At 44.8% G+C, this 20076-nt stretch overlaps 1 protein-coding gene across 1 annotated transcript in view; it reads left to right on the top strand.

The window, feature by feature from the left end:
- The first annotated feature begins 6442 nt into the window (after positions 1-6442).
- bmp1a (bone morphogenetic protein 1a) overlaps positions 6443-20076 on the top strand; it is a 141725-nt gene continuing 128091 nt past the window's right edge. The window contains exons 1-2 of the mRNA XM_069915513.1: positions 6443-6511; positions 7635-7818. Coding sequence (XP_069771614.1) covers positions 6443-6511; positions 7635-7818 — 253 coding nt within the window. The remainder of the gene's footprint in view (positions 6512-7634; positions 7819-20076) is intronic.

The following is a 20076-nucleotide window of genomic DNA, read 5'->3' as shown; positions in this document are numbered from 1 at the left end:
GGAGAAAACCTGGAAGGTGGTGGCATTAACCAGTGGGCATCGGTTGAGGTCAACCAGGAGTTCATTCGCCTGGAGGAAATCTGATGTCTCAGAAAGTGTTTTAGGCAAAGACCCAAAGGATATAGAGTCAGTGAAGACTTTACATAAATGAAAAGATAGAGCAGTAGTTCTCAACCTTTTTCTTTCCACTCACATCCCACTTTAAGTAATCCCTATGCCATCAGTGCTCTGTAATTAGTAAGGGATTGTTTAAGATGGGATGTGAGTGGAACAGGAAGGGTGAGAATCACTGCTCTAGACCCAATTGTTAATGAAATATTCTGCTTGAGAAAAATTGTCATTGGCCCATTTCCTTTGGAGCTCTGAAACCGTGCACATAACGAGTCAATGAGGTACGATTAAAACAGTGGTTTTCAAACTTTTTCTTTCCACCCACTTCCAACCTTAAGCAATCCCTTACTAACCACAGAGCACCGATGACATCGGGAATACTTAAAGTGGTTTGTGAGTGGAAAGAAAAAGGTTGAGAACCACTAGGGTAAAGTAACATTGAAAGTTTTTAAAAAAAAAACTCCACCATATACCCATCCAGTCCTGGTGCCTTACCTGACTGAATGAAGGAAAGATATTTTTAATTCCACTTCCTCAATAGGTGGATCCAATAAATTCATATCTTGACTAGAGATTTTTAGTAAGTTTAATTTTTGTAAAAATTGATTCATAACAGTATTAGTATCTGGAAAGTCAGATTTATATGTTTTCTTAATTTCATGATAATCTAAGGTTGCATTTCCATCAGCTTGACGTATTTTCAAAATTTGTCTTCTAACCATATCTGCTTTGAGTTGACCAGCTGACAATTTGCCTGATTTATCTCCATGTATGTAAAACTGGTGCTTAGATTTAAGAAGTTTATTCTCAATAGGGTGGGTCAAGACCCCATCATGCTGCATTTGGAGTTCTATCCTTTCTTTGTAAATATCTCCATTAGGAGTCACTGAATAAACATGATCTATTTCTTTCATACTTTTAGTTATCAACGCAAGCTCCGCTTTGATTTTCTTTCTGAAACCGGCACCACAAGATCCTGTTTGATCCATTGGCAGCCTGAGTTGCGGATCCAAACCTCTGACAGCTTCAGCGCCTGAGGGCCCCTTGGGAGCCCTTCGTGCCCCCAACACCCCGGCTGCGATACCTGGTTCACACGAGTCAGTCTGCAGCAGCCGCGCGGACCATGCGGGAGTGGGGGTCACCCGACCGCAAGTCGCCAAGAGCCCGCAGCCTTTGCGGGCCCCTCAACTGCACAGGAACAGAACTAGAAGTGCAGGAAGGCTTCATGGGTTGAACACCCTCCTTTTTGTACAATGCAATGGTACTAATTGTGTGAGATTGCTCATTCCTCCAGGCATTCCTATAGAGAAAGTAAATCAATGCACATCAAGAACTAAGGCGGCAATCTCCATTGCACTGAACTTAAAAACCTACCATTTAGCCATCAAGAGACCTTTGTAAGTTCTAGTAATACCACAAAAGTGCAAATTGGGATATAGAAAGTCCCCGGTCTTTCCATGACAAAATACAGTTTTGTCCTGAAACCGCAGCACGTTGAGTTCGGCACTCCCTTTTGACAAGGATCTTGTGCTCCTTTTGTTTTCTCTGAATTGCAGAAGGAGTAATTTAATAGTCTGTGATACAAAGTTTGAAATGTATTCATTTTTATTTATAGCCTGCAGTAATCTACAATTCATGGTTTCTGTTCCTTTGTCAAGTTCAGCTTTAATATATGTCATTCTCTTCTTCTCCTCTGTAAATCACATTTATGAGTATATAAAGCTTTCAGAACTTCAACTGGCTCAAACGGGTGACAGCTGAAGGTACCATCCACTCTGCACACTCCGGCAGGTGCGTCTGTTAGCGTGAATGCTTCTTAGATGTTGAGACATTTATTGTCCTTGTGTAAATCTGGATGTCGTGTCTGCATTTTAGTGTGTCTTTGCCCCTCCTTTGTAATCTGTTAAGTAAGTGTGTGTGAGAGAGAGAGAGAGAGAGATTGACTCTGATCCTGTGTACGCCTGTGCCTGCCTCTACAGTTGCGAATGTACATCTGTCTTTTTGTGCTCTTAACTGTCTGAATGTGAGTCTCTATAGATGTACAAGTGTGCTTGCATGTCGTATCACACTGCTCCAGAATACTCTCAGGTTCCATAGAACATTACAGCACAGAAACAGTCCCTTCAGCCCTTCTAATCTGGACCAAACTATAATTCTGCCGAGTCCCACTGACCTGCACCCACTCCCTACCCCTCTCATCCATGTGCCTGTCCAAATGTTCTTAAATTGAGCCCATATTCACCACTTCAGCTGCCAGCTCATTTCACACTCCCACCACTCTCTGGGGGAAGATGTTTCCTCTACTGTTCCCCCTAAACTTCTCACCTTTCACCCTTAATCCACCCATGCCCTCTGGTTTGTATCTCACTTAAACTCAGTGGGGAGGAAAGCCAACTTGCATTTACTCTTTCTGAACCCCTCATAATTTTCTATGCAGTTCCTTTTGTAAGTTGTCCAACTTCCCAGAAAAAGGTAGGAATTTCTGTGACTCCTGTGCCTCCCAAAATATAAGATGAACATAAGAACTAGGAGAATGCCATTCATAGGCACTACCAATAATTACAAAGACAAGGGTGAGGGAAGAAGAACCTTGCTGGTCCAGATCCAGGTATATTGGAATGGAGGGAAGGGAGAGGTGGCTCGACCTTTATGGTCCAGGACGACAGGGGGAGGAGTCATAGGGTATGAATTATCAGTGGGCGGGCCAGCTCCATATAAACAGTAGCCAACAATAACCATTTACAATGGAGGAAACATATCACCACAGCCATTCAGCCCATTGAGTCTGCTCTTGTCATTGACTAGATCATGGCTGATCTTTGCTCCATTGCCAAAAGAGCGAAGAGGCATCCAATGACCAACACCCACAGGAAAGGTTCTCGAAACACAGTCAAATTCTATTTAGGAAAACACAAAGACTGTTGATGCTGGAATCAAGAGCACAAAGTGTCTGACCTTGCTGGGTCAGTCAGTATTCATGAGTGAAATGGTCAGTCAACATTTAAAAATTTCAGTTTTTAAATTTAGATGTAGCGCGCCCCTTCGACTCATGAGCCCGTGCTACCCAATGGAACGACAACCCCTGTACATTTTTTTTTGGAAGGGTGGAAGGAAACTGGAGCTCCAGGAGGAAACCCATGCAGACATGGGGAGAACGCACAAACTCCCGACAGCGCGGGATTCGAACCCCAGTCACTGGCGCTGTAACAGCATTATGCTAACTGTGTCGCTCACTTTCCAGCTTTGGAGGCAGGAGCCCATTCTTTGTTATTTAAAAAAAAAATTTGGAGATACAAGGCCTTTTGGACCCATGACCCCACGCTGCCCAATTGCACCCAATTAACTTACTAATCCCATATATCTTTGGAACTCGGGAGGGAACCGAAGTGCCCGGTGGAAACCCACGAAGATGAGGAGAGAACGTGCAAACTCCTTACAGACTGCAGGGGGTTTTGAACCAGAGTTCCTCATAAGGCTGCCGCTCTAAAGGTTGTGCCCCTGCAGGGCGTCTTCATGTCGGGAGTCTCGGTAAAGTGAGCCGACCCGAATCATTGACCTAATGATTTCTACTCGTGGATGCTACTCGAGTCCCTCCAGCTGATCCTTGGTTGCTCGAGCTCTATTTGTCTTGTTTCAAAAGCTCACCTTAATCTCAAACTCCGGGAGAACTCTCTCTCTGTGAAAATTTTTATATTGTAACTTTAAGTGAGATTGTCAAATTAGAATACTTGGTTTTGCATGTTAGGAGTTAAGTCTGTCTCAAATTCGTTTCACATCAGACGCCTTTTGGTTCACTAGTTTCATATAACCTGGTCAGTTAATCACAAAACTTATTTTTGTATTCTTTTATTTGTGATGAAATTCCTCTTATTCTTGGAAACGACTTCTCACCATCCATCATGACCGGGTCGCTCCCTGCTGCAAAGTCAAGAATTAGGTGACAATTTTTTTTTCTCAGTGATCCTCAATTTCGCAGAGTTCAGCGCAGCACAAGCGCTCTCAACCGAATTTGCTGAATGTGGTTGAGAAATGTTGGCAGCCTGAAGCCATCGGCACGATCATTTCGGGGGCTTGCCTCTTAAATGTTTCTCTTCGGCATATGGAAGGCGTGCTCAGTGGGATTTAGATCGGGTGACTGACTTGGCCATTCAAGAATTTTCCACTTTTTTAGCTTTGAAAAACTCCCTTGTTGCTTCAGCAGCGCGTTTTGGGAATCTTCGTCTTGCTGTTGGATGAAGCGCCGTCCAATGAGTTTGGAGGCATTTGCCCGAACTTGAGCAGATGTTTCTGTACTCCTCAGAATTCACGTTGCTGCTGTCATCGGCAGTGGCATCATCAATGAAAATGAGTGCACCAGTACCTCTGGCAGCCATATGAATTCTGCAGGGTCTTCTAAATACTTCTGGCCATCCTGTTTCTATGGCTAACTAGCAGTTTCGCCGCTGTACCAATTTTCATGAAGTCTTCTGCGGTCTGTGGACAGCATTTATTGACACATCAATGCCTAACTCCTGAAGAGTGTTTCTGATCTGTCGGACAGGCGTTTGGGGATTTTGCTTCATCATGTTGAGAATTCTTCTGTTATCAGTAATGGAGATTGTCCTTGGCCTACCAGTCCCTTTCCAGTTACTGAGCTCACCAGTATGCTCTTCTTAATGATGTTTCAAACATTTGATTTTGGTAATCCCAAGGATTGGGCGCTATCTTTTACTGTTTTATTCTTGTTTTTCGGCCTCATTCTGACTTCTTTGACTTTCATTGGCACAACTTTTGTCCTTGTGTCGAAAAATGGCAACTACAGACTCCAAAGGTGATCAAAAGCTTAGAAGCAAACCTGGCTCTCTTATCCCTGCACCAATGAACCAATTAAGCATATGTGATCTTTAGTACTCGGGGACTTGTTAACTTACAACTAATGGCCAGTATTTACAGAGGTCTTCAGGTGAATCTGGGGTAAGGCGAGAAAACAGGGTTTATATCAGGACCGACGGGAGCAGAGCCAAGAGGATGGGGTCGGCCACCTACTTTGCTCACGGACAGTGAATTCCAGTTCACTGCACTGAGTGCTCACAAACACCTGTGAAGCCAAATGTCCCAAACGTTATGGTGCCCTGAAATGGGGGAACGAAGTATAAAAAGTGCAGTAATTTCTATATTTTCAAACCAAAATGTACACAAACAACCTTGAATAGAATTTGGAATGTGTACTTTAATCAAACAATTCACATGTGATTTCAAATTTAAAACTCTGGACCACAGGGGAAATAAAGGAAAAAAAGTATCTGTCCTAAACATTATGGAGAGGATAGTATGAACTTCAAATGTAGGGGCGGTGGCGGGGGGGGGGGGGGGGGGAGGAGGTGGTGGTGGATTAGCCTCTTCTGCAATGATGGATGAGTTGCCTCACAACTTTATTTTCCTGACTGCTCTATATCCCTTGACACACACTGGTTACTCTGTCATTCACAAGTTTCCCGAGGACAAGAAGACCTTGTGGTAGCATTGTAGAATTAATACAAAAAAAAATATTTGTTTTCTTTTGTTCATTCTGTTCATTATGTCCTTCAGCTACTCTGTGTTTTCAGTTGGTTGAGTCAGAACCTGCCCTACTGACGCTTCCACAAAGCTGTCTAGTCTTTCCTTTCTCCAATAACCTTTATAATTCAAAAACCCCAACCTAGCCAATTCAGTTGTTGCTTCCAGATTGAGCTCTGCTTTTCCACGTATTTTCTATTGGCAAGACTGCTGTTAAAAATATTGGGTTCAGCACATGAAACTTAAAAAAAATAAAATTTAGACATACAGCCCAGTAACAGGCCATCTCGGCCCATGAGTCCATGCTGCCCAATTTATACCCCATTAACCTACACCCCAGTACGTTTTTGAACGGTGGGAGGAAACCGGAGCCCCCAGAGAAAACCCACACAGACTCTGGGAGAATGTACCAACTCCTTACAGACAATAAACCCCAGTTGGATCCTGATTGCTGGCGCTGTAAAGGCATTGTGGTAACCGCGTCGCCAACCCTGCTGCCATATATAGCAGCTGGAGGATTGCAAGCTGTGGCATTACATTGGGAAGATTAACAAGAGTCTTTTTCATGTTGTGCACAAAGTTTCGAATTAAACTTAAGAGGCATCAATTAAGAAATTCAAAATTGACATTAAAATCGACCATGGATTTGAAATTCTGGACTGCAGGAAGCTATCGAGAAATTGGTTATGTGGGCACCTGTGGAGGCCAGGTCATTGGGTGGATTTGAGGCAGAGATTGATAATCAGGGTTACAAAGATTCTGGGGAGAAGGCAGAGGTCTGGAGCTGAGCGGGAGGATGGATCAACTCAAGATGGAAGGGCGGAGTGGACTCAATGGGCCGAATGGGCCACCTGCTCCTATATCTGTTGGTCCTATGGTCTAAAAAGGGAAAAAATTGAATGCATGCTGGAGGTACTTCATTTAATGAGGCTAAGGAGTTCATGATGTAATGGTAGTATTCTAGACAGGGAAAAGAACATTTTAAAAGATGTGTCCACAAATCTCCACGTGCAAGCAAGTTGTGAAGGTCAGTGGGATGAACGAAGGATGTGAATCCTCAGACACTCGGTGTCTCTGAAGGGCCACTTTTCCCCCTTATTGTTAGGGCCGTCAGGCAATGCTCATGGCCTCTCTTTGCCTCACGGCAGCAAAAGTTGAAGTATATTCATGTACATTACATGTTTAATGTATCATTACATGGCAATAACAGGAACTTTGATGAAGGGCTCAAGCCTGAAACACTGCGAGTGTATCTTAACCTTTGCTACATTAAGTGCAAGCGTTTGACTTGCTGAGTTTCTCCAGCAGTGTGTTTACCCAAATCGCCGAAGAGACCGACTGAGTTCCTCCAGCATTTCGGTGTGTTTTCACTACAGTCGCAGCAGACTTTCTAAAGACAAGGGTAGGGAAAGGAGGTTGGTTATGCTGAATAAAATGGTTAATTAGGCCACAGCTGGAGAGCTGAGTATTGTTTTGATCACCACATTATACGAAGGGATTTCATACAATGGGTGGTATTACTATAATTTCACACATCAAGCCAAGGATCAGAATTATGGGAGAGGTCAGAGGTGAAACTTGCACAAATGTTACAAGGGTTAATTATAGTGATTGAGAACTACTAATTAGCCTGGAGGGGGGGTGGGTTCATATTTGGGACAAAAGAAACTCCAGGGGAGGGGTTGGGGGAGGAGTGGGTGGATTGCAATTGAATATAATTGACATGTATAAAATTATCGGAGGCCTAGACAGGAAAATGTCTGTCATTTGGGAGCATACGGTAGGTTTAAGTTAATTGGTCGAAGGCGTAGAGGGAAGATTAGAAGCAATTAATTTGCTGAACGAGCATTGGGAGTGTGGAGGCTCTGGAGTTGGCCGATGGCTGTGCCAGGAGGAGCAGATGCTGAAAGTACAAGCTGAACATTTAATTTGGCAAATCCACGTTAGTAACCCTGGTCTGAGAGTTTGTTTTCCCTTTATTGTTACAGCAAGTGCTGCCGAACAGTCCAGCGGGAGGTGCCAGGTACTTGCTCCTTGCCTCATTGTTGTTTCCATTGTCTCTTTCTGCAGCTGCCTTTCTCGGAGACATTGCGTTGGATGAAGAGGATCTGAAATCATTCCGGATTGTAGAACTGAGCAATCATAAACTCCAAACATTTGGATTCTCCTCAGGTACGTTCACCTCTGCATCGTTGGACTTTTAATTTCTGTATGAATACCCACGCATATCTATATTGCCAAGGCCACTTGTCTCGCTGCCATTTACTGGAGGGGCATCAGCCAGATGCACGCAAGCTCAAATGGATCTGATGTTGGTTGGCACGGTTAGCGCAATGCTGTTACAGCACCTGCAACCCGGCTCCGAATCCAGCACACTCTGTAAGGAGCTTGTATGCCCTCAAGTTCATGGCCAGGGACCTCTCAAACATGGTGAGGTTTCTTCTTCCATGTCCCCACTAAACAATGAGTTCCGGACCCGTAACCACCGAGTGGCTACACCCCCCCCCCCCCACCAATTCTCACAATTATGTTAAATTTATGCTCTGGAGATTGATCCCTCAGATGGAATAAATGGATCCTTTCAATGAAATAGGATCCTCATAGCTTTATGTCGTAGATAAGGCTTGTCTCATCGACAGTTAACATCATGGCTAGTCCATTGCTGTTACAGCGACCTGGGTTCGAATCCGGTGTCACCTGTAAGGAGTTTAAACATTCTCCCCGTGTCAGCAAGGGTTTCCTCCGGGGGCTCTGGTTTTCACTCATCCTTCAAAACGTACCGGGGGTTGTAGGCAAATTGGGTGTTATTGGGTGGCACAGGTTTGTGTGCTGGAAGGGTCTGTTACTGTGCTGTATGTCTTAAAAATAAAATGTCCATGCATATCCTCACGACTTGGGGAGGCTCTGCATATAACAGCAACACCAGAGCACAAAACTCACTGGTCACAGCCCCTTCACTTCCCTTCTTTGACCTCAAGTCGTTTGTCAGGAGCAGAAACCCAAGTTTGTTCTCATCTGCTCCCAAACTTTGCAGGCATCCTAGTCAGGTCCTTGGGTCAGATTTATGTCAGAGTACATGCACGTAATCACGTACAACCCTGAGATTCTTTTTCCCGTGGTCCAGGCAGAATTACCACTTACTGGAAGTGGGAAAAAAAACTGTACTCAACGTACACATGAAAACAAATAAAGAAATGTAAACAAACTGACTGTGCAATACAAAGATAAAAATGAAAAACGTGGAAAAATAAGAATCCTAAAATGAGTCCCTGATTGAGTTTGTTGTTGAGGGGTCTGATGGTGGAGGGGAGCAGCTGTTCCTGAACCTGGTGGGCCGAGTCTTTTGACACCTCTACCTCTTCCCTGATGGTAGCAGCGAACAGAGCGTGTGGTGGGTGGTGGGGGTCCTTGATGGTTGCTGCTGCCCTCCAATGGCAGTGTCCCCTGTAGATGATCTCAATGGTGGGGAGGGTTTTGCCTGTGATGTCCTGGACTGTATCTACTACCTTTTGCAGGGCTTGAAGCTCAGGGGTATTGGTGCCCCCATACCAGTCCAGTCAGCACACTTTCCACCACACCTTTGTAGAAACCTGACAATGAAGGATGACATCTTTATTTGTGTTCAGTGGTTAGTCAGTGAGCTCCAAGAGATGGGTGACAAGGCAAGACAGGTCAGTGCTTTATAAATTAGTGCACTTCTGTTATTTACGCATGACCCCTGTGATCTCTCAATGCATTGACACAAGGTACACAGTGCTATGCCACTGTTTGGGAGCAAGCAAAGGGCAGGGATTCTCACAACTCGGGAATATAACTTTTTTTTTTCAAGGATCCTTCAAGACCATCCATTTCCTTGATCTACTTGATCTCCAACTTGAGGTGAATATTTGTGTGATAATATGGGTGGTACATCACTTGGCCAACAGGGGGCCTAGAGACATGGCACCTGGCCTAATGACATCCAACCACCAGGTGGGATCAGAGGGCCCATGGTATAAAGCCAAGGTCCTGACCATGTGCTCTCTCTCTCTCCCTCCCTGGGATGACACTGTAAGCACAGCTTTCAGCCAATAAAGCTGTGTTGCCCCAAACAGTATTGTGCCTGTGTTTTCCTTTGGTGCAGCCTGCCACAATTTGTTCCAAGCATCTGATTTTGGTACGAGGGGAGATTTGATAGAGGTGTACAAAATTATGAAGGGAGAAGATGAATGCAAGCAGGCTTTTTCCACTGAGGGTGGGTGAGATGTGTAAACCAGAGGACACGAGCTAAGGGTGAAAGGGGAAAAGTTTCAGGAACTTCTTCATGCAGAGATGGGTGGGAGTGTGGAATGAGCTGCCAGCTGAATTGGTGAATGCAGGCTCAATTTTAACGTTTAAGAAAAATTTGGAAGGCTATGGACTGGGTGCAGGTCGGTGGGATGAGGCAGAAGAATAGTTCAGCAGAGACTAGAAGGACTGAAAGGCTTGCTTTCTGTGCAGTAATGTTCTATGGGCTGCCTGTCAAAGCAGATGTGACCTGCTCCTAAGTTATCTTCAACATTGTGCAAGATTGAAAAATGTTGGGGTTCAGGGTGGAGAAAGCCTGCTGCTAATGTGCCTTGACTACATGCCTGGGAGGCTTTGTACTCAAATCGCTAGGCCCTTTCAATTGTAAAATGGGGTTAACTGGCAAATTACTAGGTTGAAGACCCAGGCACAGGGGTATTTGAAAGAGCCGAACAGGCAAGCCTGGTCAAAATCCACCTGGGTCCCAATTCTACCTTGGAGGTGGTCGGGGAACCTCGTAAAACTGACCCGGGTGTCCTCCTCTGACTAAATGACTCACCCGGTTACTCTGGAACTTTAAGCAGAAAGGGAACAGAAAGAACACGCAGAAGAGGGGATTCCCTGTGGCTGCATGACGTGTCACTCACCACATCTTCGCAGGAGCGGGATTCCCCCTTAAATCGCCGGGGTTGGGATTTAAAAGGTAGGTTAGGCTGCTATTTGAAAGATGCAGGAGGCTCACATGGCCCCATACTCTCACCCGATTCCCAGGAGGGCTACCCAGGTGCTGAAATTTGAAAGCGTTTACTGATAGGGAACATACTGGCCCATCAAGCAATTGGATAAGTGAACGACGTGGGCCTTTACTGAAAGCAGGTTTGTGTATAAGGGTAGTGATAGGTAGCACCAATAATATGGTGTCCTGGTGCAACTATTCCTGGAATATGGTACACAAGTGCAGACCCTACCAAGGGTATGGTTGCCACAGAGGTGATATGGTGGAGGCTCACCAGATTTATTCTTGCGGTTCGGGGTATATCCTATCTGATGAGATTTATCCAGAGCGGGTATTCTTCAGAATTCTCCACCCGTGAAGGGCATAGATGCTCAGTTGCTGAGTGCCTCCCATACAGAGTTTTTAAATTTGTGGTTTTGTGTTGGGGGGAAAAATGGTTCCAAACCATTAGCGATAGGACAAGGCTGTTATGGCGCCAGTGGCCAGGGCTCGAATCCAACGCTTCCTGTGATCAGCTTGTACGTTCTCCCCCGTGTCTGCATGGGTTTCCTCCCACCCTTCGAAAACGTACCGGGGTTGTCAGTCAATTGGGTGTAATTGGGCGGCATGGACTCATGGGCCGAGGGGTCCTGTTACCGTGGTGTATGACTAAATTAAAATCTAATGGAATGATGGAATAAATCTTAGAATATTATCAACCAACTGAATGTAATCAGCCACATTAACCAGTGCTTAAAAGCGAAATACTGACCCAGGCCAACAGGGCCAATATCTTCTGGTGTCCCCCCTCACCTTCATGACCATTGCTTCCTCTTCACTGAGAAACTTGTAAACCTATTTGTGATCTACAGATGGTGATCAACCATTACCTTGAGCCCCTCCACCCTCCCCTCGCCTATGTTTGATGACTGCACGTGCTTGTTAGTGTAACAGTGCGCTTGTCTTGTGCAAAATAAAACTGCTGGAAGGCCTCAGTCGGTCAGGTCGCATCCATGGAGGGAAGTGGACAGCTGACGTTTCGGATCGAAGCATTGGCGGACTCTGTGTCTCCGATGGAAATGGTACATCTGGCCAACAGGACACCACCGTGGCTTGTTATGTCATTTTTCATCATTGCCCTCTTTATCACCTGGGAAGTCACAAAAATACGATGACCTATTAATCCACCCTGGGGTGTGGTGTTGTGCAGTAATAAGGTTTTAAAGACACACGCAGCTTCACCTCAACGGTAGACAGCAAAAGTAAAAACACAGCGCTGGAGAAACTCAGCAGGTCAACCGTGTACTTTATGTAGCAAAGATAAAGATACAGAACCAATATTTCAAGGTTGAGCCCTTCACCAAAGTCTGTGTAAAATGTAGGCAGGCGCCCAAACAAAATGGTGGGGTAGAGGGGCAGGGGGAGGAGCAAAGACCCACAGGCAGGAGGTAAAAGGTGGATAAGGGAGGGAGAGCATGCCAGCAAACGGGTGGAGGGGGTGGCTCTGTGGTGGGGGAAAGAAGAGAGAGGGATGGGGGAAGAGAGGAAGAACGGTGAGTGGGCTCGCAGGAACCGGAGAAGTCGATGTTAACGCCACCTGGTCGGAGAGGGCCCAGATGGAAAGTAAGGTGTTGCTCCTCCAATTTACGTGTGGCCTTGGTTTGACAGTGCACGAGGCCACGGACAGACCATGTCAGCGGGGGGAGGGGGGGAGTGGGGCGCAGAACTGAAATGGTTGGCCACTGGGAGATCCATGTCACTGATGTGGGCAGAGCGAAGCTTCCCTGGGGTCAGCATCGTTGGAGGAGGCAATCATCAGCCATGCTCCCTGCCATGAGATTGTGCCCCACCACCCACCTGGTCTGACACCACCACCACCCCCCCCCCAGTCTGATGCTGCCACCACCCCCCCAATCCAGTCTGACACTTCCACCGCCAACCTTCCCCCCCACCCCCCATCCTGCTGCCACCATCCTCCGTACCTCTCTAGTCCAACGCTGCTGCCACCACGCACCCCAGTCTGAAAAATAAGTGCCCTCCCCACACCGTAGTTACCTTAATTCCCCTTGATTAGATTTGTTCTGACATTGACTCTGGATCTCCCAGTCTGCGTCCAGTCTCTCCGATATAGAGAAGGCCAGAACTGAAATATGCAAAGTACTTAACAGTCGAAATCGGAAGACTCATGACCAGTGACAATGACCAGCCATATAACGATCCTGCTTGGGAACATAGTGTTTGGCTCTTTTGGTGATGGAAATGACAAGCACTTTGGCTGTGAGCTGCCTTGTAAGTTCAAATAATAGTCCCAAATGGAACAGCTGTGAATGGTAATAAGTTCAAGAGAATGGCATCTTGTACTGTGCCTCACAGAATCAGATGGCCAATCTGTTTTTAATTGTCTTGGGAAACAGTATTTCAGACATGAGTACACAATTAGCCATGCATTCAGTAATGAAAAGTCGTTCTTCTTTCAGATCGTGCTCCCTGAACTGAAAGAATTCAGGCAAAATGAATGGCACAGTGGTTGAGACATTTGCATGGAGTATTTCAGAATTCAGGTTTATTGTCAGAGAACATACATGACATCACATGCAACCCTGAGATTCTTTTTCCTGTGGGTGAGGCAGAATGCAAAAATAAACTGCACACAGTGTACACAAATAAAGAGCTGTCAACAGATATCAAATGTAAACAAACTGCAATATAGGGAGAATAAAACAAATCAAAAAGTGCACAAGTCAGAGTCCTTAAATGAGTCCCTGATTGAGTTTGTCGTTGAGGAGTTTGATGGTGAAGGGGTAGCGGCTGTTCCTGAACCTGGTGTAGCGGCACCTATACCTCTCTCCTGATGGCAGCAGTGAGAACAGAGAGGGTGCTGGGTTGTGTGGATCCATGATTCAGAGAATCATATATTATAAAAAGGAAAAACACATCGTGGGAGAAACTCAGCAGGTCAAACAGTGTCCTTTAGAGAGCAGAGATAAAGATATTGGGACACTGACCTGCTGAGTTTCTCCAGCGTTGTTTTAACTTCAACCACGGTGTCTGCAGGCTTTCAGGATTTAATATTGTACAGTATAAGGAAGCCACTTTGTCATGCTGCTTTCACCAGTTCCTTGAACAAGCTCTGCCATTCGTCTCAATTCTCTGCCCTTTTGCTGTGGTCCTTTTGAATCAGTTTCTACAAATCTTTCCGGGAGCACGTACTGCAGAAAATGATCACCACCCCTCTGGTCCTCTTTGCAAACAGTTAAGATTAGCCACGTATTCATTCCTATCACTGAAGCAAAACACAAAAGTCTGCAGACACCGTGATCAAAGTGAAAACACAATGCTGGAGAAACTCAGCATGCTTTATGTAGCAAAGATAAAGATACATAGCTGGCGTTTCAGCCTTGAGCCCTTCATCAAGGTAAGCGGTTATGTAACTTTATCTTTGCTACATAAAGTAGATTGTTTGACCTGATGAGTTTCTCCAGCATTGTGTTATAATTCCAATCAGTTTTAAAAATTTATTCTACCTAAACACTTCAGCCTGTTAAACAGCTCTCTTGAATCTGGTCATACTTAGAGCACTTAAAATTAATAACAGTTTCGTCTCTCTCCACACAGAGAGACCAAAGACACCACAATTAATTTTCAGTGCTCTAAGCAAGACCACCCACCCCTTGAGCTTGTTCCACCACTCAACGTCTTGGCTGATCTTTTACCAGAGATCACCCCATGTCCCTCAGTTCCTTTTAACGCAACACCTCCCTTCATCCATGGTAGTGTTTTGCTGAACTCCTCTGCATTCTCCACCTCCCCCATCGAAGTTTTCAAGTAATTAAATAACTAATGGAAGTCAAGTGTGGTCTTGCCATTGCAGCTGTGTGGATATTAATTGGGGAAAAAAAATCATTTTGGAAGATCAGAGTGATGTCTGCTCTCAGAAGAATGAGTATTCTCTCAATTGCAGAGTTTACCCCAAGGCTACAAGGTGTTATACAAATCAATTGATGTGAAGAATATTAAGTGTTCAGGTAATGAGAGTCGACATATTGATTCATGGCCACAATTATACTTGAGTTTTGGGCAAATTTTCGAGTGAGTGTATTGGTGTATAGGATAAACTGAGACATTATCTCCCATCCAGCCTGAAATTTTTCCAAGTCTTTAAAAGATACAAAATTCTTCATAGGGTAGATGTGTGAATGGTGATTCTCCTAGGTAGGGCATCTGGAATCCCAGAGAGCAGTCGGAAATTAAGGGGTCGGCCACTCAGGACTGAGATTAGAAATAAATCCTTTACCCAGAGGTTGCCGAATATTGGTAATTCTCTGCCCTGCGGTCTGTGACGGCTCAACCACCGAACGTCCAGGTTAAGGGAATTGAGGGATTATGGAGAGATCTCTGGGAAAAGGTCAGCCCTGATGTTGATTGGTGGGGCAAGGTCGAGGAATGGGTGGTCTTTTCCTGCTTCAGGTTCTCATCTTCTGTAAGTCACAACTAAATGAATGACAGAAGGTCAGACGTTAGTGAAACACGAAAGTCTGCAGAACCTGTGATTGTGGTTAAAAAAAAACACAAAAATGTTGGAGGAACTCAGCAGGTCTCACAGTGTCCATTGGAGGTCAAGTTTCACCACTGTTTCAGGCCTGAGCTCTTTCTAACTTGAAGAAGGACTCAGGGCTGAAATATTAGTAACAAGCCTTTACCTCCTAAGGACCGTGCGAGACCTGGTGAGTTCCTCCACCATTGTTGTGTTTTTATTAAAGTCAGTCTTTGATCTGTTGGAAATATCCTTCATATTTCTTGAATTTGTACATTGGCAATGAAAGCAAAATAAAATGAAATTAAATTTGCATTAATTTGACCCCAGCACCATTGGTTGGTGTAGTGGTTGGCATAGTGCAATACCTTTTCAGGAACCAGGGTTCAAATCTGTAATAAAGTTTGCATGTTCTCCCTGTGTCTGCGCCGGGCTTTCCCTGGTTTCCTACCACCGATCGTAACGTACCGTGGGTGCAGGTTAATTGAGTGTAAATTGGGCAGCGTGGACTCAAGGGCCGAAATGGCCTGGAACCATGCTGTACGTAAATCTAAAGAAGGAGTGTGTTGACCTTTAGGGGTTTCATTGCCACCATGGAAAATGGAACTGCAAACAAGGACAATCCAAGTTCAATTAAAATGTTTTTGCACCCAAGGACTGCTATTGGAGTCGGTCACAGTCCACTGACCATCAAACTCCCATCCACACCAGCATATACTCTGTGACCCTGGGGCAGCCACAGCATGCTTCTTTTTCAACATTTTTATTGAACTTGAAGTTCCATATTGAAAAATACAGAGTACACATACTAAAAGTCAAAAAATAGTGCATTATACTTAAATCATACCAATTCATCCCAGGTACCCCACATTCTCAATTTATTATTTTTATAAAAAGATCTAAACCCACTACTAAGAATGAAGCTTTTTGGCAAGGAGAGGGAAAAAATAATTCCTTATCAGGTAATTTATCAACATTTCTGCATTTATATCAAATCAGATATTCTGAAAATAATCCACAGTGTTTGAAAATTTAGATTCAAATTGGAAATTGAGCATCTCATCACATAGCCATTGGGTATGAGTAGATGAGGCATCGTCCCACCATCTGAGCAACACTGCCCACCTAGCCATAAGTAAAAGCTAATACATGCAAATCAGATGCCGTTAAAGTTATGCCACTCTCTCCAACAATACCAAACCAGGCAGTGGAAGGATAAGGGTTAAAACTAACTTAAAATGTTCAGAAAAAGTTTTAAATACTCCATTCCAGTATTTCCCAAGGCCAAAACATATGAATTAATGAAGTTTCTCCATTGCAGCACATTTAAGTAAAAGTCCTGTTTTCTATTCACCTCAAATAACAGAAATATTTTATTTGGTTTTTTTTTAACTCTTTGGACTCCATATCCCAGTTTTCAGGGTCTACCAACGAGAGCATATTCTCTGTGTCACCATTTTCCGGGACTGGTTTTACCATATAACCATATAACAATTTACAGTACGGAAACAGGCCATGTTGGCCCTTCTAGTCCACACCGATTTATGTGAAACTCCACTAGTTCCACCTACCCACTCCCTTGCCCATAGCCCTCCAACCCCTTCACATCCATGTACTCATCCAACCTCCTCTTAAATGACAGAATTGACCCTGCCGCAACTACCTCTTCTGGAAGGTCATTCCACTCAGCCACTTGAATGAAGAAGCTTCCTCTTATGTTACTCCTAAAGTTTTGCCCCCAACTCTTAACTAATGACCCCTTGTTCCAATCTCCCCTACCCTCAGGGGAAAGAGCCTATTCACATCTACTCTATCTATTTCCTTCATAATTTTAAATACCTCTGTCAAATCCCCCTCCAATGAATAAAGTCCCAGTCTACTCAATCTTTCTCCATATTCAAGATACTGCAATCCAGGCAACATTTTTGTAAAGCTTCTTTGCACCCTCTCTACCTTATTTATATCCTTCCTATAATTTGGAGACCAGAACTGCACAGAATACTCCAAACTTAGCCCCACCAAAGACTTATACCCAATCACCAGCTTGTTCGTACTTTAGTGTATCCATGGACCCAATTCTTAGTATATATTATGAAAGGTTAAAAATGGCTGGAGTTCAAAGAGTTACTGTATTCAGTTGCAGAGAAGTACGGAAGAATCCAAAACTTGACTGATTCACAGGGAAGGGGGCTCATAAATATATAGAAACATATAAAATTCTTAAGGGTTTAGACAGACTAGACGCAGGAAGGTTGTTTCCAATGCTGGGAAAAACTAGAACCAGGGGTCACAGTGTAAGGATAAGGGGGAAGTTTTTTAGGACTGAGATAAGGAAAAATTTCTTCTCTCAGAGGGTGGTGGATCTGTGAAATTCTTTGCCACCAGAAGTAGTTGAGGCTGGTTCCTTGTCAATATTTAAGAGTAGGTTAGATTTGGCCCTTGTGGCTAAGGGGATCGGGGGTATGGGGAGAAGGCAGGAACCGGGTACTGATCAGCCATGATCATATTGAATGGCGGTGTAGGCTTGAAGGGCCAAATGGCCCACTCCTGCACCTATTTTTTTTCTATTTTCTAAAAGAATCCAGAGACTGTTGATTGTAAAGGAAGCAAGTATGTCAAGTTTTGCATTTATTTAATGGGTGGAGATGATATTCCCTCCCGTGTGAGGAAACTAAGGAAAATTGGTTTTCCCAGTGTGTTTCACTTCCCAGTATTCCATTTGTATTTTAGTTATATAAATACCTTCAACATGTAATCTTCGCTGCAGTGCAACGAGTTAGTGCTTAAGGAGGCCATAGATATAATGAGGTAAATGCCCAGAGGCTTTCAGTAAGGTTATTTGTGGCATCAGCTTTTGCTGTTGTTGTTCATTGCCCATTTTCAAGTAAAACCACGTTGTGCATGAAGATAGCTAATTAGACTGGTCTGAGCTTGAAAGTTCCTTTTACCCAAGTGACAGAGGGTGCAGATTCCCCTGCAGGCGGTGCTGAGCGCATCTGGTGATGGAGTCTTGGTTTCACATTGGCGGCACGGTTGGCGTAGCGATTAGCGCAAGCCTGTTACAGCACCAGCAATTGGGACCAGGCGTTAACATCCCGCGCTGTCCGTAAGGAGCTTGTACGCTTCCCCCTGCATCCGTGTGGGCTTCCTCTGGGGGCTCTGGTTTCCTTCCATTATACAAAATGTTCTGGGAGTTGTAGGCCAATTAAGTGAAATTGGGCAGCGTGGGCCGAAGGGGCCTGTTACCGTGCTGTGTGTCTAAATAGATGAGGTAGAAAATAAATAAATCAAGTTCACCTAACGGCTCGGCTCACCAGGCGAGGTGGCCTGCTCCATTCTCTGGACTAAAAGTTGAACACACAACCTTTAGAAGTGTGATGGTCAACACTGGGCCAAGTGAGTAAACACTCGAACTGGATGCAACTCAAAACACCCTGACCTTGCTCATCGTGAACCTGTTGCCTCCAGTGCTGGGCGGCGCACACCCTCACCCTTTGTTTGTCAAAGGAAAGCTGCACCCTGCTCGCATTCAACCACAGGATTTGTGCAAGCGATCATCTGGCATGGAATGTTCAGCGACATCCCTCCCAATCTCAGCTGTTCCACACCAATCTATCCCGCACAGTGTGTCCTTTATCTCACAGGCACAGATTAGAGATCCCTGAGGAGGAAATTAAAGCAAAGGCCAGATTTTTCAATGCAGTAAAACTCGTGGTATGTGAAATTGTCCATTTTGGCAGGAAAAGTAATAAGCCTATTACCTTAATGAGATGCAAGATGGAGGAGTTCTGGGGTGTAGAAATGAAACTAGGGTATCCTAGTTTATAATCTCAAAAGGCCATCGAGCCAGCACGTTCCGCGAAGCATGGAAAGGGCATCCCTTGCATCAAAGCTCGGTCTGGCCATTCGCTGCAGCCGCCTTGGACCTCACCAGGCCGCCGGATCCGGGAGGGGATGTCGAGGGGGTGGGTCTGGACCTGTGCAACTCCCTACTCACCGAAATCCATTCACACACACACTGTTCCTTTCTGAGGAGCGGGGTAACCTCATATCAAACCCCCAACAAACTAACTGAAAGGAACCATTACCTTCCTACAGGACGGAGAGCCAGAAGATGAAGATCTATGACTTAACTGATGTTTTAAATATCAGTTAAAACACGACCTCCCTGCTCTTATATTCTGTGCCTTGTTCCATTTGTCATCTTCACCATATTGTTCCCTGTCCTACTTTGTGTAGGGAACTGTGGCTAAGCACTCTGAGACACCTCCGGTCCATGGCACTCTTTATCGTGCACTTCCTTTTCATGCTTTCCCTCCACAAATCCATTCATACAGTCAAAAAGTCTACAATAATGGATCATTCTGCCCATTTTCTCAGTGCTGGAAGGAAAAAAAAACTCCCCAAATGAGTTCCACCTACCTGAATTTGATCATGGATTTTCATGATCCTCGAACCTGGTGAGGTTTCTTCCTCCATCAATGAGTTCCAGACCTGTAACCACTGAATGGCTCTCCCCTCTAATCCTCTCAATTATTATTAAATCTATGCCCTGGAGATTGATCCCTCAGCCGAAAGAAATAGGTCCTCTCGATGATAGTTTTATATCTTGGATAAGGCTCCTCTCATCCATGGTTAGGGTAGTTGCTAGCACCACGCTGTTACAACGCCAGGAACCCGGGTTCAAATCAGTAAGGAGTTTGTACGTTCTCCCCATGTCTGCATGGGTTTCCTCCGGGTGCTCTGGTTTCCTCTCACCTTTCAAAACGTACTGGGTTGGTGGTTAATCGGATGGCATGGGCTCATGGGTCAGAAGGGTCTGTTCTGTCTGAATTTAAAAGCTTCTTGGTTCCATGGAAAACAACGCCAGCCTAACCATTCTGCAATCACCACGAATATTTTCTTGTCCCAGCAG

The sequence above is a fragment of the Narcine bancroftii genome, chromosome 2, assembly GCF_036971445.1.
Source record: "Narcine bancroftii isolate sNarBan1 chromosome 2, sNarBan1.hap1, whole genome shotgun sequence".
Classification (NCBI taxonomy): domain Eukaryota; kingdom Metazoa; phylum Chordata; class Chondrichthyes; order Torpediniformes; family Narcinidae; genus Narcine; species Narcine bancroftii.
Note: the sequence above shows the minus strand (reverse complement) of the source record. Positions and strands in the feature narration are given on the sequence as shown.